Source organism: Pantherophis guttatus, chromosome 6, assembly GCF_059756535.1.
Source record: "Pantherophis guttatus breed Tessera chromosome 6, ASM5975653v1, whole genome shotgun sequence".
Classification (NCBI taxonomy): Eukaryota; Metazoa; Chordata; class Lepidosauria; order Squamata; family Colubridae; genus Pantherophis; species Pantherophis guttatus.
Genome location: NC_142068.1, coordinates 48158272 through 48175601, shown reverse-complemented (window position 1 = coordinate 48175601; position 17330 = coordinate 48158272). Strand labels below are relative to the sequence as shown.

The 17330-nt window shown below is 37.9% G+C and overlaps 2 protein-coding genes across 5 annotated transcripts in view; one reads left to right on the top strand and one right to left on the bottom strand.

Annotated features, from left to right (window-relative positions):
* The window catches only part of PDCD11 (programmed cell death 11), a 30114-nt gene extending 19899 nt beyond the window's left edge, over positions 1-10215 (bottom strand). For 2 of the 3 annotated variants that reach the window (XM_034440001.3, XM_060682904.2), the window contains exons 1-9: positions 10057-10215; positions 8563-8677; positions 6061-6192; positions 5440-5607; positions 4847-5008; positions 3616-3739; positions 3069-3250; positions 1819-1926; positions 1170-1376 (exon numbers count right to left, since the gene is read on the bottom strand). In XM_034440001.3, the coding sequence (XP_034295892.2) occupies positions 1170-1376; positions 1819-1926; positions 3069-3250; positions 3616-3739; positions 4847-5008; positions 5440-5607; positions 6061-6192; positions 8563-8667 (1188 nt within the window). In that variant the 5' untranslated portion in view covers positions 8668-8677; positions 10057-10215. Of the gene's footprint in view, positions 1-1169; positions 1377-1818; positions 1927-3068; positions 3251-3615; positions 3740-4846; positions 5009-5439; positions 5608-6060; positions 6193-8562; positions 8678-9985 lie in introns of all 3 variants that reach the window. The other variant, XM_087872848.1, reaches the window with a different exon arrangement.
* Positions 10216-10293: 78 nt separating this feature from the next.
* ATP5MK (ATP synthase membrane subunit k) lies at positions 10294-15224 on the top strand. 2 transcript variants are annotated; one of them, XM_034440010.3, is made up of 4 exons: positions 10294-10418; positions 13264-13361; positions 13440-13523; positions 14998-15224. In XM_034440010.3, the coding sequence occupies exons 2-3, from the start codon at positions 13275-13277 to the stop codon at positions 13521-13523; spliced, it is 171 nt and encodes a 56-aa protein (XP_034295901.2). In that variant the 5' UTR covers positions 10294-10418; positions 13264-13274; the 3' UTR covers positions 14998-15224. The 2 variants fall into 2 exon arrangements, with proteins under 2 accessions (XP_034295901.2, XP_087728975.1); XM_087872849.1 differs by lacking the exon at positions 10294-10418 and adding an exon at positions 10420-10444.
* The last annotated feature ends 2106 nt before the right edge of the window (positions 15225-17330 follow it).

Sequence of the window (17330 nt, the reverse complement as noted above, 5' to 3'; positions counted from 1 at the left end):
ATATTCTTAAGGATTGTGGAATAAAATGAACAACAAAACATAATAAAAACCTTATAACGCAAGTGACAATATTTATTCCATATTAAAATTTCCCTCTCTAAACCAGGTATCTAAACTGCAACAGAGGAGAAAAAAAATCTTTTGTGTGATGCTGAAAAAATAAGGAGGGCATCAAACTCCTGGGAAGGTCAGAAGACCATGGTGAAGAATATATCTATAAAAGGACACACTCTCCTTTTATTAAAAGGTAGCCTCATTACCATTGGGGGTTTCATTCCTTCCAAATGCAGAAAAGAAAACCAGAGTCCATGCAAAGGCTTGTCCTTTGCTTTATACATGCACAGTAACAACAATACTAAAAGGTCCAAAGTGCAGAAACATAAAAACTTTCATAGGTATGCAAAATTCTTGTTCTGTTTGACAACTGTGGAAACATGATATCTGAACAAGCCATAGATAACAGAACCACTGTGGAATGTTTATAGTCATTATTATCCATTTCTTAAATCTATATCCCATCTTTTCTCCAGAAGGCTCAAGATGATTATTTACATGGCAGTGATCCTTAATTTTAGTCCCCATCAATAGGCTGGAGTAAGAGAAGGGATTGCCAAAAATCACCCAGTGAATTTCCATACTGATGCTGCATTAAGACCTGAGTCTCCCAAATCCTGATCTAGTACCTTGACTACTAGCCACAGTGGATCTCAGTTTGGTCTTTAAAGACACACCAAGATTTTAAACAACTCAGAAACCAATGAACCAGTTTATTTATTTTAAAGAATGCTTCATTATTTTGAATGAATGAATGTATGATTATGCAGAAGAAAATTGAAAAAGTCTTCACTAACTTTTTTTGGGAGGGGGGGATTTTTTTCAGAACCCATGAAATCCAGGACTGTATCACCATAATCTGATGGCAAATTATGTTGTGATTAGTGGAACCCAAGTGGTCTGTTTCTGTTCTACAGATTTCACTGTACAAGTACTTAAAAGAAATAATAAAATACATTTAGCAAGGACTCATTTAATGGATAAAATTACTGATAGAAGCTGAAGTCTTCCAGCCAGTTAAGAAGATAACCGCATTTCCCTTGATGGTTTTTGACTGATGAGACTTCTAAACAAAGAAAATAAATACAAACTGAAGCTACCATCATGTTACTTACATGTGAAAAAGCATGACTGCCATCATCCAGCTTGAAAACAGCACCAACGTTTTTGAGAAACAGCTCTACTTTTGAGTCCGTTACTACAACGCCAATCCGATCATTGGAAAGTTGGCCAAGCTGGACGCCAGGCTGAAGGAAAACTGGGCGCAAAGAAAGACGAATTGCCTTGGAGGCAGGATTATTTGAAAGAATACAGGCTTTCACCTGGAAAGAGGAAATGCGGAAGAAAGTATTTTAATTCTATTTACTAAAGGTATCAGTTTGTGGAGGAATATAGAAAAATATTTTTATATATATTTACCAGAAGGTAGTAAAGATATTAAAAGTCATGACCCAGGTGATTTCATGTGTACATACAGTCTTTTTTACAAGTGACACAGAAGTATGAACTATTTCTAAGACATTTATCAATTTGTCAGACTAGCTTGGTAGTCTATCAACCAAGAATTAACCAACCCTATGCCCACTGAGTTTCTATGCTTATACAAGGATGGATAAATGCTGCCACTTTCTAAGATCATTAAGAATATCACTTTTACTTTAAAAAAAATTCTAGAATCCAGAAATATGAAGAACTACTATTTAGAAATGCACTAATTCATTTACATTTTCATCATAGTTTAAACATAGTTGCTTACCAACTTACCATCTGATTTGGTGATAAATGTCCTGTTTTTAGAGAATTTGTGTGCATGAAATCCACAATTCCAGTAAAGGAAGAGAGAAAACTTAGAGAAACTCCAGAAGAAGTCACCTGAAAAAAATGTAAAAGGAACAAAAAATCATCTTGTGGATGGATTTCCTTAAAAGAACTGGAGGAAAAGTAAGACTTAACAAAACTTTCAAAGTATTTATTTTGACATTTTAGAACTTTTATATATTTGGTTATATTAATTATTCTCTACTATGTTTGAATTAAATTTAATATTGCACATATCACTGAATATGTGAAATTATATATCCTTTAAAAGTCCAGCCAGAAAATGAAAGCTAGTAGCATGTATGTATATTTGCCAACAAAAATATTTTATTTTGTAATTATCCTTACATTATACTGGGTTTTAAATGAGAAAAGGAGCAATTGATGTATTAGATAATACAATGAAAGACCTTCCCGGCCATAGCTGCCACCTACTCTTTGAACAAGAGCTGTGAGTCCAGGACCAATTGCAAACTGTGCCATACTTCCTTGTAGAACTAAAATTGAAAAATCCCAAGAGAAATGGTCCATGACCTCCCAGCCATCCAGATTAGCTAGGATTGATCCTATGTTTGCTCCTTCTCATCTAGATCCCAACATCCTCACACTATTACAACAGGTAATCTTGATAGGTTCACTTAGTAGGCGTGGGTCAAGATATTTAACTGTATCAGCAGATCCTTGAAGCCTGACCTCATGATGAGGGATGAGCTTGTCCAACAGTTTTAAGTAGATATTAAACAGGAATACTGAGAGGATCAAGTCTTGTGGGAGTCCACAGCACAGGTGGCTTAGTTTTAATCACTCCTCCTTTACCAACAGTGAATGGAACTGGGCTTTGGGAAAGGAGGAGAATCAGCATTCTTGCTACCCTTGATTCTGGGAAGCAAATGAGATACAATTCAAAACCCACCCTCACTTTGAAGGAAATGAAATTAATATAGAATTGTTGCATAACAAATTTTAGTAGGAGGGCTTATAAAATTCAGTATCTGCCTACATAGTTTCCAACATCATTTTGAGTCTAGAAGAATGAAAATTGCAATCAAGCAGATATCTGCCTACTATATAGACTCTTGGATTAATAGATCAAAAACTGGTTCTTAACTTCAATATGGATGAGGTATGCCCACTATAAATATAACGTTTTTTCTTTTTTGTATCTATGCCTATAGACAATAGAGAAATGATTTTACCTCCTGAACCTGGGCTTTCACCACTAGCCCAGGTAGCAAGTTGGCAAGTGACCAGTTTTGTTTTTCTGTGGCAATGGCTGAAGCAACCTCAGACTGATTGATGGATATGCGGATTATTCTTCCACCATTCTTTACTTCTTCAATAAGGCAGTTCAGATATTGCCCTATCATCAGTTCAGTCCCTATAAATCCAGCATGCAGAATAAAATATCTCCTCAGTAATTATTTGCTATAACGTTTCTGTTATGATCATACTTTTCAGCACTTGCTATTTCATTGATTCACCAATTTCATCACGAGTGATAGATTGTTTAAATGACCAAAAAACAAACACGCATCTCATTTAAAAAGCCTAGAAAGGTTGATCAAATATGGAAAATAGCTATTGTACATTGAATTAAATACACGCATACAGAGACACACAGAACTTTGTAATGGTTTTTGTCACTATTCATTTTCATAGCTAAAATTTCATAATCCTTACTCACCTACTTCCTCTTCCCCCCACCCCCAATGCTACGCTCAAAACAACTATAAAAAGTCTTACCTGTGGTGAGTGATTGCAGGTAGCCTTGGGCTTTCTGCCGAGGAAGAAATGCTTTTGTTCCAGGAATACCTATATCAATAAGGTAACCATGGTCTTCTATACTAGATACGCATCCAGAGAGTAGCTATTCAAAGATATAAAACGTTGAATTAAATATATATAAAGAGATTGTTATTCATACTGTTCTGTGTCCCCTACTTTTCATTAATTTACTAAGTTTATACTGAAAAAGAAAAAAGCCATTGACTTTCCCAAGACTTCATTGCTAATTGCCCAAATCTTAATGGAGTTTTAAAAATATTGTCATTATATTGTACAACAAAATTGTCATTGGGATCCTGCTGACACAATGGGTGACACAATGAGCACGTCTAGCAACAAATACATGTACGTGTGTGTGTGCATGTGTGTGTGTGTCTGTCTATCCATTTATCTACTTCCCTCCCTACCTCCAAAAGGATATATTCATAGACACACACACACACACACAAACACATATATCCCATTATGTTTATCTCCAGAGCTAGCCTTTTTTAATGATTTATAATTTAACTTGTGTTTTCCCAGAAGCCACACAGACTTCCCACATAGTAGTGAGTGCAGCTACAGGTAATCCTTGATTTATATCAATTGTTTAAACTTTAAAGGCTGTTCACAGTCACAATGGCCTTGGGATGGTTACTTTAGTATACCCGTTTAAGAACTGCAGTGATTCACTTAACAACTATGGCAAGAAATGTCATAAAATGGGGCAAAACTTACTTAACAAATGTCTCACTTAGCAACAGAAATTTGGGGCTCAATTGTGTTCATAAGTTGAGGACTAGCTGTATTCAAGACAAATCCATTTTATAACAGCAACTTTTAAAAATCTGTGTGATGTTCAGGCCATTCCCATGAAACTTATTTCTTAGATTTTATGTGTGGCACTTGTTCATTACCTTATAAACCTGTTTGTATATTTCAGCATTTTAAACCAATATGCACTATCTTAATGCTATTTCTCTGAATTTTCGTATAAAACTCTACAGGTAAAAATGTAATTTTGGAATTTGACTTTTTTTTAACCCACCTTTGTTTTCTTTAATTGCACTGCTGTCATTTGTAATCACTCTTTTGCTTACAGTTTAACAAAAATGTGTTTTTTTCCTAACTGTCTCAAACAATTTGGGAGAAATTGTTCATTTAATAAATATGAAAAATAAGATGAGGAAAATCTTGAGTTACTAACCATGCCTGCTTTCAAAACTGTAGGATTCAAACCTTTGTTGACATCTTTTGGATTAATGGTTAAGTGTATCTTCTGATGTCCCATAGCATTCTTTTCTGTGCCTTCCACAGCACATCTCACCAACATTCCTGGAGGAAACAAGTCTGAGAGAGAATTCAGTTCCTGCAAGAAAATTCAAGAGGGAGTAGAAAAAATAAGGAAAGAAATGTGGCAAGGTGCTTTCTAGCTTTCACAGCAAGTAACATAATAACACTTTTTCCCCAGGGTATATTCGGTAAATTGAATGTATTTTGACATTGTTAGCAAATGATGTTACAGACTGGATTCATAGCAAATTGTGTTATAGACTGGACTCACAGCAAAATATATATCACAATTAAGATTAAGTTCAAGAATTGTACTTATATCCTAATTCCAATGGCTGTCCTCAGTTCTTTTGGCAAAGAAACACCCATATCTATGTATTCAAAATCTGGAACTTTGCAGATCAAAATGTGGTTTGATTAGGAGCAAAGCAAACCACAAGGCAACTACGAAAGCCAGATTTGTTGATCTTCATGGATTTCATCTATCAATTCCACATCATGTCTTACCTCCACAGGCTCATCAGTGGCCACCTGCTTATTTAGTAGTTCACTATAGGCATCACATAGGCATGTTATTTTCACAAATCCAGTAAGACCATTTGGTAAGCTGATCACCAGATCAAATTGATTACTCTTTTTCACACATCCTAACAGCAGTGTTCCTTCTGTGAGAGACTGTTGAAGACAAGCAAACATTAATAAGCAACAATCACAAATATACTTTTGCATGGTTTTGCACACAAAGCTTCTGTTAATACAGGTAATATGAATTTAAGGAGATGCAACAAAGCACCCAGAAAAAATCCAGTTAGGTGGAAAGGAAACCAAATCCCCATTTCAAGATCAAAGATCTGTAACTTGTTGAGAGCTTATACTGAGCTTCAGAGTATAATCAAACTTTGGCTGGATTCAAACATCTGTCTTCTATCAACATGTGGTTTATTTGTGTCCTTAGCATCTTGTGCAAATCTAACTAACTGATATTCATTCAATATTATGCCATGTAAACAGGGCTTAGGAATTATTTTATCATGGTGACACATCATCTAATAGAATCAATTGGAATAGTCAAGTAGAATTGTAAATCATAGCACCATAGATAAATTACAGTACAAATTACCAACCAACCTCTGCTGACAAAAGATCAAAATCTTTAGCACTGGTTTTTGAAACAGCTTTCTTTTCAAACTTAAGTTTTTTTGGCTCCTTTTGATCTTCATGTTTTTTCTTTCTTTTCCGAGTTACTTCTTCATGTTGAGTCTAAAATAGATTACATAAAAATACAAAAGTTGCTTCCTCAATTCTAGAGGTTAGTAATTGGGAGTCACCCCGTTGCGGGTTGGATGCGGGATCTGAGGTGGAGGGGAGGGTGAGTAGGCGGCAGCCGAGAGGTGGGCCCAAAAAGAGGCCAAGCCTTGCTATGTTGCCCCTGAGGCGGCCCTTCAGCCGAACAGGCAGGTCCAAAGTGGGTCTCCCTCACACGGTATGCAGCTTTCCGCGTTTAATTTTTGTAGCTGCCCGGGTGAGGGCAGCCTACTGGGCCTGGATCCATCCCCCCCTCCCGAGCGGCAATCCCTGCCACCACCATGCGAGACAGCCAGCCTAGCCCGTGCCCACCAGGCATTCCTGGCCAGTCCCCCGGGGCCTGCAAGCAAAGGAACAATTGCCCTGTGCCAGCCGGCCCGAGCCCACCCGGTCATGTTGTGGGAGTGCCTGGCTTCCCAGCCACCCCGGGACAGCAACAGGAACACACTCCCCTCATCCCACGGCAACCCTCAGTTCCCGCCGCTTTGGCTTGGAGCTGGAAGCCGCGGCCAGGATCACTCCTAGTTTTGCTGTCCATCGCAGCTAGGAATCTCAAATAAAGCTGAGAATGAACGCTTGTGTTGTAGCCAATCGGGGCGCCAGATAGGCAGGCGCAGGCCCCCTGCAAACTCTGTTGACTTCTGAGAAGCCCAGCCGAAGTTTTGCTTGCAGAGGCACCAGGACTCCTGACGACAGGATGGGGTCCTTTAGGCACTTAGCTTGGCCATACCAGTCCCTGCCTCCACCTCAGTGAGTGGCGCACAAAACTTCGGCCGAGAGACGGCGTTTGCAGGGGGCTGATCTAACACCCGCTTCTGGGACCCAGGGGACCCCCAAATGTGCCCATTCCGTTTAGCATCTGACCACACTGTCAAGACTTTGAGACTTGGCCTACTTCTTTTTGAAGTTATATTTTTTTAGATGCCCAGAATAGAAGTGGTGCTCTCCAAAGGTGTGAATGTTCTGGAAAGTTCACTCACAACATTTTGGAAGATGCAGCTCCCATGTGAGGAGTTCCTCTCCCTGCCTCTTTTCCCCATTTGGGCTCTTAGAAATCCTTTCTTAGGGAGCACAGAGCCAGGTATTTCAATGCCCTGAAGGTCCTCGGCCTGCCTAGCCTTCACCTTCTCCCTTCACAGCAAAAGGAGCTTTTTCTCTGTGTGCACAGAGGCTGGGCATTTTTCTGCAAGGAGCTTTCTTACATATTCTCATTAGGGGTAATCCTCGATTTATGGCCACAACTGAGGCAAAATTTCCATTGCTAAGCAAGATTTAAGTGAGTTTTGCACCGTTTTGTGATTTTCCTTGCCACCGTTAAGTGATGTTCACTAGTAGTAAATAGAGATTGTATCTTGTTGAGGTCTTCTGAGGCGAGCAGCCGGGAGGCGGGGCCAGGCATGAGTGATGTTGAGTTGGCCACACGCACCCACTCACATGACCACCCAGCCATGCCTACCCAGCCGGTCATTAGGGCAGAGAACGGTTGTTAAATTATTTGAATCCCACCGCTGCATCAAGATCACAGGAAATGATAGGAGCACTCTATATTATACTAGTGATTTGGAATACTGCATCCAGTTCTAGTCACCAAGATTAAAAAAAAGATGCTGAGGCCCTAGAAAGAATGCGGAGAACAACAACAAAAATGATAAAAAGTATGATGAATGTTAAGGGAACAAGTTATGCTTTAGCCCGGGGGTTCCCAACAGGAGGTGCGAGACGATATTCCAGAGGGTACAAAAACTTGGGTTTAGAAGTTTCAAAATTATAGTGTATATGTATAACTATATGCATTTAATTATTTATTTTAAGGGATGCGAGAATATATCAGAAGTGTTCTAGGGGCACGGGGTATAGAAAAGGTTGTGACCCTCTGCTTTAGCCTAAGAGAAGGCTTAGGGGAGACATGATGGCAATCTTCCAATACTTGAAGAGCTGTTAACAGGGAAGAGGGTATCGATTTCATCTTCACAGCACCTGAGGGTAGGACAAGAAGCAATGGGTGGAAGCTCATTAGAGGGGGATTCAATCTTGAAATAAAGAGAAATTTCCTGAAAGTGGCAACAATTAATCAATGGAAAAGCTTGCTTGATGGTTGCGGATACTCGTCACTGGAGGCTTTCAAGAAGAGACTGGGCAACCAGTTGTCTGGGATGATATAAGGGGGCAGGGGATTGGACTAGACCTCCAAGATCCCTTCCAGCCCTATGATTCTAAGAAAGTCAAGGAATAAGGCAATTGATATCAGTCACAAAACTACTTACCGGTATTTGGAGGAATCAACAGCCTGAGACAATAGAAGTTAAATGTTTCTAATTTGCATACCTTGAATAAATTATCATCTTTTTCTGTTGATTGTCTGATTGTTTTTTCTTCCTGTCCTTTCTTCTGTGTACCACCTCTTGGAAAAGTCTCCTCCATAGATGACATGGTTGTTTTTCTGTATAAAAGGAAACTAAACTATTAGAGTTTATATATCATCAGGATAAAATCATAGAACATAAGTATTATTTCATTTTAGGAATGAGATGACAGACATTAAATCATAAGAATATAAAATATTTGACTCATTTTATTAAAATATTACTGGTAGCTCTTTAGCCATTCTAACAGTGTCAAAAATTGGAACCATCCAAATATATATATGATCCCCATGTCATCTTCTGGGTAAGTTAAGTGGGTAATGATGGGAAGTTCAAAACAACCAAAAGGCATGAGATAAGGGAAGGCCAATGCATTATGGGATACTGATAATCAAGATTCATTCTTTATCAATAACTAAGTCCTGGGCCAGAGGGACCGTAGACATTTTAATTGACTACGTTATACAAATATTCTAAAATTCAAGTGTTTTAGCAGTGGCTGACAATTTTCAGTTCTTTTTATCAGTGAGCTGTAGTTTCACAATGGCTAGTTGTCAAGATTGACAGATGATTTTTCTATGACTTATTAAACTAAAGCTTTTCAATTTGGGATGGAAACTGTTTCAACTGAATTCATAGTCAATTATTGAATTCATATTGTAAAAGTAGTTAAAATGAGCTTTACTTAAAAACAATATCCTGGAAATTCTGAAGAGTTAATCTAGATCCTGAAATTCCTTGTACAGCATCACAGTGTCCCTATTACTATTATCTATAGAAACAATCCTTATAGTCAATTCAAATAAATATGAATTTGTAACAGAGAAGAAAGTAACAGTCTTTGCTATGTGTCTGCTTCAAAGAAATGTTAACCTCAGCTGGCCTCTCAAACATTTAATTAGCTATTTTTATATCTCACTATCAGCATAAAACTGCAATAAAAATAAATTAACGTTTACTTTGGTTTGTTACTATATTTCTGAACGTTAAGTAACATTGTTATTATTTTCTTGTACAGAACTTTTTCAATCCAAAGCAAACCCCACTAAGCATTGTCTCCATGATTTGTTAATTTGTTAAAAAATAAGTAAAAAACTGGGATGCTGTTTTCAGCATATTACAGAAAATATTGAGCAAACACAATGTCTGAAGCACTTGGCATCTAAAACAAGCATTCTGGAAAATGCTGTTATGCTTTCCTATTAAAAGGTATGATTGATTCACTGTTTGGAATGGTCTTTCAGGTACACATTTAGTCTTATTCGTGTATTTCAGCGGAGACTATAAATCCACTCCGCAACGCTTGTGGTTCACACAAGTTCAACACGTGGAACTCGCGTTGCTTTCTTCCTCCATTCCCAGTTCGGTAAACTTTCTCTCTTTACCTCCTGCTCCATTCCTTCTCCCCGCCACCCGCCGTCTTCCAAAGAACCCATCTTACATTCCTCAAACTTACTTTAACGTATCAATCTCACGCTTGAAGAAGAGACACCATTTGTTCCTTGACCCGGAATGGAAAACGATGCCGGAAAAAAAAAAAAAGGTAGAAGGGAGTGAAGCCGATTACCAAGTAACCATAGAGCAACGGCACTGAGTTCCGTCACAGAAGGTAGGAACTAGTAATTTGACGAGCATATTCATCGGCCAATTAAAAAACCCGGTCTTGGCCACAGTTCCGGTTTGGATAAATAAAGTCCCTCCTCAGCTTATCGAAGATTGGTTAGGGAAGGTTGGTCAATTGAATGACTCCATTTTGTACGTGAAGGGCATTGAGTCGTTCATACCTAGAGCAGGAGGCGGCAGCGGATAGGAAACGCGGTGGGTGCCGCCTTGTCTTGTTATTGGTATTTGTGAATAATATTTCTCAGCATGCTTTGAAGTAAATTAAACTTTGCCTATTGCAATATATAAATAACTAGGGGTTGAATACCAATTTTGTTCTGCAATTATTTGAAAGATTATGCCTGCACGATTATGCACCAAGACAAATTCCTTGTATGGGCAATAAAAAACTATTCTATTCTATTTTACAAACGTGGCTATTTTTATAACATCCTTCTCAACCGGAGTCTTCCATTTGTTTTGAATCACAGCTTTTGTAATTACAATATCTGGCAAGGTGACAGTCCAACAGTTTTGAAAAGCACCAGAAGGACTAAAAATGGTCAGTAGGATCATTTGCTGCCTGATAAATGGGACTATGTACTGGGGTATGCAGAGCTACCTTATTTCCCTCAACCAGCATCCTGGAATTGTATAGTGATTTTTTTGTTAAATTGAATTTATGTTTGAGCAGTGCTGCCTATCTATAGGAGGTGAACCGTCTCCTTTATATTTCATATTTTCTGTTCTTAAGTGGGTATAAATTCAGGTGGAAAAGGAATCTTACCTGTGCTCATCTAGATAGAAAAGTAAAATACTTGGTAAGTGGTTTTCATATAATGGATTACTTTGCCTCAACTGTTGTACTGGATTGATTTATACTCCCCAGGCCTGTATTCCATCTCAAATACTAAAAGGATGGAATATACCTCCATACTTTTCTGTTCACTGTAATCAGGTACAGATGTGTTGAATGCTATGACATTTTGCCCCTTATCTGGGGAAATGAATTGTCATTCACTTCAAAGTTCATAATTGAGTACAATGTTAATTGATCCTTAAACGGTTAATAGGATGTTGCTTTCGCTTTTTCTGTTACTGGCTGTAAATTTGGTACTCTAAGAATACCTACAACATCCTCCTGTGCCAAAAACAGCACTATCCTACATCCCAGCCTAAGCAGAATACTCTCTTGTTACGTATTGTACATCGTAGCTCCGTTTCTTAGTTGCATGCAACTTTTTGTTTTACTGGATGTCTGGAAGTGTGGTTAGCCTAGGAAAATTTGAAGCTAGGCTAGGTATTTTGATTGTCATAGATTGCTTTTGAAGGTACTGGGAAACAGATTAGTCCATTGTGGAAACAAACACCAAAGAAGTTAAAATCTGTACACTGTCTTGTCTAGCACTAACAACTTGATAAAGGCTTCCAGTGGGAGGAAGAAATCATTGTTGAACTTCAACTGTAGAGGTGCCTGGAAGAAACATCTGGACACATTTCAGTCAGATTTTAGGTCACGGGTGTCAAACTTGATCACTACGTGATGTATTACAACATTTTTTTACCTTTACGGAGCCAGGGTGATTGTAGCCTGCGGGTGACACATCTAGTCCGCAGGCTGCCAGTTTGACACCCCTATTTTAAGTCACCATTCAGTTTAAGAGAGAGCATTCATTGCATTTATGTATAACTTCTGGTCCTTCTGGCCTTGCTTGATCTCACAGTTGCTTTCAATACCATCCATTATAGTATTCTTTTAAGTTCTCCTCAAGGGTTGAAGGAGGGGGGAGTGATCAAACTTAAAGCCTTAATTGGTAATAGGGATGGTGTAGGACTCTATTCTCTCCCCAATCCTATTCAACATTTAGGTGAAACAGCTGGTTAACATCCTTCATGGGTCATTGATAATGTAATTCTCAACTATGATCAAATAAATGATGCTGTCAAATTGCCAGGAGACTCTCCAAGACTGGATGGAGAGGAACAGATCCTAGCAAGACAGAATGGCATTGGGTTCCAAGATCTATCAATTTCAATGAGATTCCATTGTTAAATCTGAGCAGGTGGAATTGGTTTACAATTCAGACTTCTTGAACTCATAGCCCCTGCGCAAAGAACAGGTAGTATTTGTAACCAAGAGGGTCTTTGTACAGTTTCATCTTGTATTTCAGTTGCACTTTTTCTTGGAATGAAAGACATTACTGTTGCCTATGCCTTAATAACCTCTCAACTAGACTATTGGAATGAGCTTAGTATGGAATTTGGGGCCTGCAATGATTGGGTAGTGATTAGCATCTCTAGACGCACATGTAACACTTCTAATGGCCACATTGGCTATCTATTGGTTTCTGGGTGGAATTCAAAGCCACTCTGGCTTAGTCTGAGATTGAGGTTTAGTTTGTTGTCACCTTTAAAGTTTTCAATGTTTTGGGGCCTGTATCTATGGGGTAGCCTTCTCCCAATAACATCTATCCACTTGATAAGATTCAATAGGGCAGATCTTTTATGTGTTTCTTAATAACAAATTTATTACTTTAGGGACTCTACAGCATGTTTTCTCAGTGCTGCCCCACTCATGGGAATAGCATTGCCCCTGTGTGTGATAGGCCCCTTCCCACCTGGCTTTTAGAAAACTAATCAAGTTGGTTTATCAGCCAAAAGTGATAAAAGGCTCTCTTTGCTACTGGTGTCATTGCTATACTGCACAAGTGTTGGATCCAGGAGGGCCCCAATCTGCAAATCTCTGATCTTCGGGAGAGAATGCAACCTGTTCATAACTGGTATTTCTCCTAGAATCAGTAATACTTCTACCTGTCTTAGTTGTTCATTTATTTGTATACCTGCTTCAGTCCTGGGCTAAATATCCATGGGGTCTTCTGTCAGACTACTTACTTGAGACAGAACTACAAGAAAGCAAGTATGGCTGCTTTGTAACTGTTAGTATGTTAATTGTTATTTGTTTACCAGTTACCAGTAATTTTGTTATGTATTAGAAGTTCATCAGATAAATATAACAAAATTGTTTTAAATTGAAATTAAGGTTAATTTCTATTGCATCTAGATCAAGCAATAATGGCAGGACACGATTCTGGAATACAACACCAATTTACAGGATTTAAGAAATACTTCAATAGCTACACAATAATAGGCAGAAGAAATGTAAGTATCTGCCATTATAATTTTACAGTATCCATTTGAAATTTTGGCTGATCTGACCTGTATGCATTCTGTCTTTAGTATGTGATCCTTACATATGGAAGCCTTCTAGTGCTCTTCCTTGGATATAAAATGAGGAAACCTAAGGAAATTTCACACAAATAAGTAAGTGTCATAATTTGGTAAATAAACAGTAACTTGGATCTAGTAACACTTTTTTCCTAATTTTCTCGTTACATAAAGATTTTATGAAGCTTGCTTAAGAAAAGGGTTTAATTACAGCTAGTTCTCATTGAGTGACCATAGTTGGAAGTGGCTACTTGGTTGCTAAGTGATGCAGTCACAACATAGAAAATCATATAACCACAATCAGCTTACAATGTTACTTTAGCTTTCTTTTGCTTTACAGTATCAGAAGGATTTGACCTGAAACAATTGAGTGAGCCCAAAAGGTTTCCAGAATTTGTCTCTCAGGCAGTTTTACTCTCAGAGTAAAACAGCAAATCTTGAAATCCTTTGCCCCGGCCCCCCCACTTCTCCACCTTTTAGAATGCTCACCCCAGCATTGGGATAATTAGCAAGGGAATTAATGTTTGCATTTATATTTATTGGAGATGAAGGAATTTCAAGGAGTAAGGAGGCACACAATGGGGAATACATATTGAAAGTAATGAGCTGGCACCAGCTGTTTGCCTAGCAAGCTCCTGAGCTGCAAACAAAACCCAAAGGTGTGAAATTGATTCAAGTCTAGTCAGCTACAGGCAGTCAATTTCTGCTTGTTAGCTGAACTTGTTAATTTCTGCTTAGCCCTTTTTAATTACTTAGCACTTGGTTGGAGAAAAGCAGCTCAAAACAGCTCACTTGTTTAGCCTATCCTCTTTGAGGACAATGGGTCAGGCGCAGGGCAACATTTACTAATCAGCAAACATGTGACAAAGAGACACTGAGATCATAAAAGTGGGCTTTGATCACAAAGTTTATTTTTCCTCACTGTCATAACTTCAGATGATCACTGGCTGAGGCAGACACTAAGCAAGGTCTACCTGTTTTAGCTATTTTTAGTCAATGTACTAAAGCTTACCCTATTTTATTTTCAGTCTAATAATATATAATTCCATACTGTCAATTCTGTAATTCCTTACTTAATGAAGAACTTTTCTGTCACTTCTGATATACGTTAGTGAGCCTGTTTTTATTTCTATGTAGTGTCTATAGATAGTCCTTGTTTAGCGATTATAGTTGACATTGCAACTTGCTCACTAAGCACTATGGTCACTAAGCAGAAGATCAAATGGCTTCATTGAGTTTACAACCTTCCCATTTGGTTAAGTGAAGCCCTGCGGTTGCTAAGCAAAGCATTTTATGACCACAAGTTACAATTATATTTCCACACTCTCTCTTAACTTGCTTCTTGCAATGGTAATCACATGACTGGGATGTTGCAATGGTCATAAATGTGAGGGTTGATCACATAGCTTTTTTTTATAGTCATAACTTTGAATGGTGGTTAAACAAAGCAAGTTGATAAGCAAGGACTGCCTATACATCCGTTTCCTCATTTCATAAGGGAGAATTGAGTCTTAAATAAAAGTTACGCTAGATGATATGTTGACTGAAGTTTCTTTTTTTTCTTGGACAGGTTCTTATTGTTGGACCTTCCTTGTTGTATTGCTGTCTTGTGAGTTGCAGAAGCAGATGCAGTTCAGTAAATCATGAAAAATGACTATATTTGCCTTTAGTATCAATCCATGAGTGAAAACTGTCCAAATTTCTGATGTGTATTATTAATTAAAGAGACCCTCTCTATCTATATTGCCCAAAACCATCTGCTCCAGAATAAATAAATTGACTCTTATTAACATGAAAGCAAGATCACATCTCTGCCCAAATAGTTCTGAGCACTGATTTATTTCACTGAAAAGTATTTTCACTATTCTGCCCTTCTAAACAAACAGAATATTCAAGGTAGGCACTATAAAATATATGGAAAGTAAGCTAAAATAGCACAATTAAAAAAAATAGAACAAAGAATTCTTTAGAACAGTTCATGAATGCCCAATTTAAAAAAAATAATTTAAGATTTTAGTCTGAAGATCTTAGTGTATGGACAAGTTTATAATAGAAAAAACAATTTATTAAATATAATTATAGGCCTTTTAGGGTTTAAAATGTTAAAATAACTGATTTTTTGCCTACAAAGTTTTGTGTACATCTGTACACATACATACACATATGATCTGTGTCATTCTCAATCCACCATACCCTGTGTGACTTTTCTACAAGTAAAGGGAGATATCAAAAACTAGGCAAATGTTAAAATAATATTCTGTAGTTTTTTTCGATAGTAATAAAAATGGGATTTGTACTACTGGGTTTGACCTCCAATGAACCATCCTATGTAATTTAAGTGTTAACTTTAAATAGATTGTCAAACAGAATAGCTTTAAAAAAGTGATACCAAAATAATCAAGTCTGTAAATCCCTATAGTAGGCAGCTCATTTAACCAACCTTGGCTGTCCTAAAAAGCTAAGCAGGTTCAGACTTGGTAAATACTAATATTTTTATCCTATCCTACCCATCCATCCATCCATTTGTCAAGGCAGTGAGAATGCCTAATACTACTGCGTCCTATTTTCCCAACAATCCTACAAAGTGAGTTGGATTGAGAAACTGGCCCAAAGTCATCACCAAGCCAGCTTTCAAGCCTAAAGGAAGCCTAGAACTTAAGTAAGTTCTGGTTTCTAGGCCAACATCTTCATTTCTGCATCAACCTAGCTGTACTTGTATAAGAGACCATTAGGAAAGATCAGAGCTGTAGACTTGGCAATTGAAGAATATTCTGGAAGATGGAAATATAAACCATGTTTATATTATTAGTAAAACTACATGGAGAATCCATTAGATAAACTGAATTTGAAGGGTTTTTGTTAGAATACAAAGGAAATAGTGTTTTCCTACTACTTATTCCTGCATTCAGGCACTTTGAAAGTATATTGCACACAAGTACTACCCCAGACCCCTAGAGAACATATCTACTCTTTTATTGGGTACCATCAAACACAATTCAGTTTTATAATTTTTTAAAATGTTCAAAAATTGAAGTCTTGAAAATTTATGTGCACTGCCTCTTCCCTCTTAAATCATAATCCAGTGTTATATATGAATCAGACCTAATTCTAACTGTTCTCTGTTTGATTTTCTACATAAATATATTTTTAATTATTCTAACCATCTGGAACCTAGATGCAGGAATACAGTTGAAGAGAAAGTTAACTAGTCACAGCAAACATTCTTTAAAAGCATAAAGCTTCCCTAAAACAAATCTATACTAATAGAAGAGAATATTTGTAGTTCAGGGTTTAACTGCTGAGTCTGGTGCTGAGTTTGGTGGTTTTCTTGCAGATGTGACACACATTTTTGTTTCAGTCCAGCGCTAAGTGCATCATACAAACCCAGAAAAGTTAGCAAAGTTTTCCACAAATTACATTATCTGAGAATTCACTGTTCTCCTAATCGGAGGGAAACGGCAGTCAGGTATGGGAGGAGCTCCGTCTATGCAACATAGGAACGAGTCTGCAGATTTGAATAGCTCCGCCCTCTGCTGGTGTTCCCCATATGATCATGTGGTCACTGGCAAGGTTCCCTGCCAGCTTCCCATAAGATGTCAATGGGGAAGCCGGCAGGGAAGATTGCAAGTTGCTCCCACCACTTTTTCTCTCAAGGAGCCCTGCTACAGAATATGAAATACTAGGGTTCCCATACACTATAATCCCATACACTTGCATCACAGCAAACCCAGTCCGCAAGCAGTCATACCACTTCAACACCCTGTGCAATTCACTTCAGCACTTCCTCTTACCCCTTAGTACTTGTCCAACTTGTTTGCAATCTGCCCAGGACTAGCAACTTCCGTATGATTTTCCCATTGATTTTGCTTGTGGGAAGCTGGCAAGTTGCACTCATATAATGTT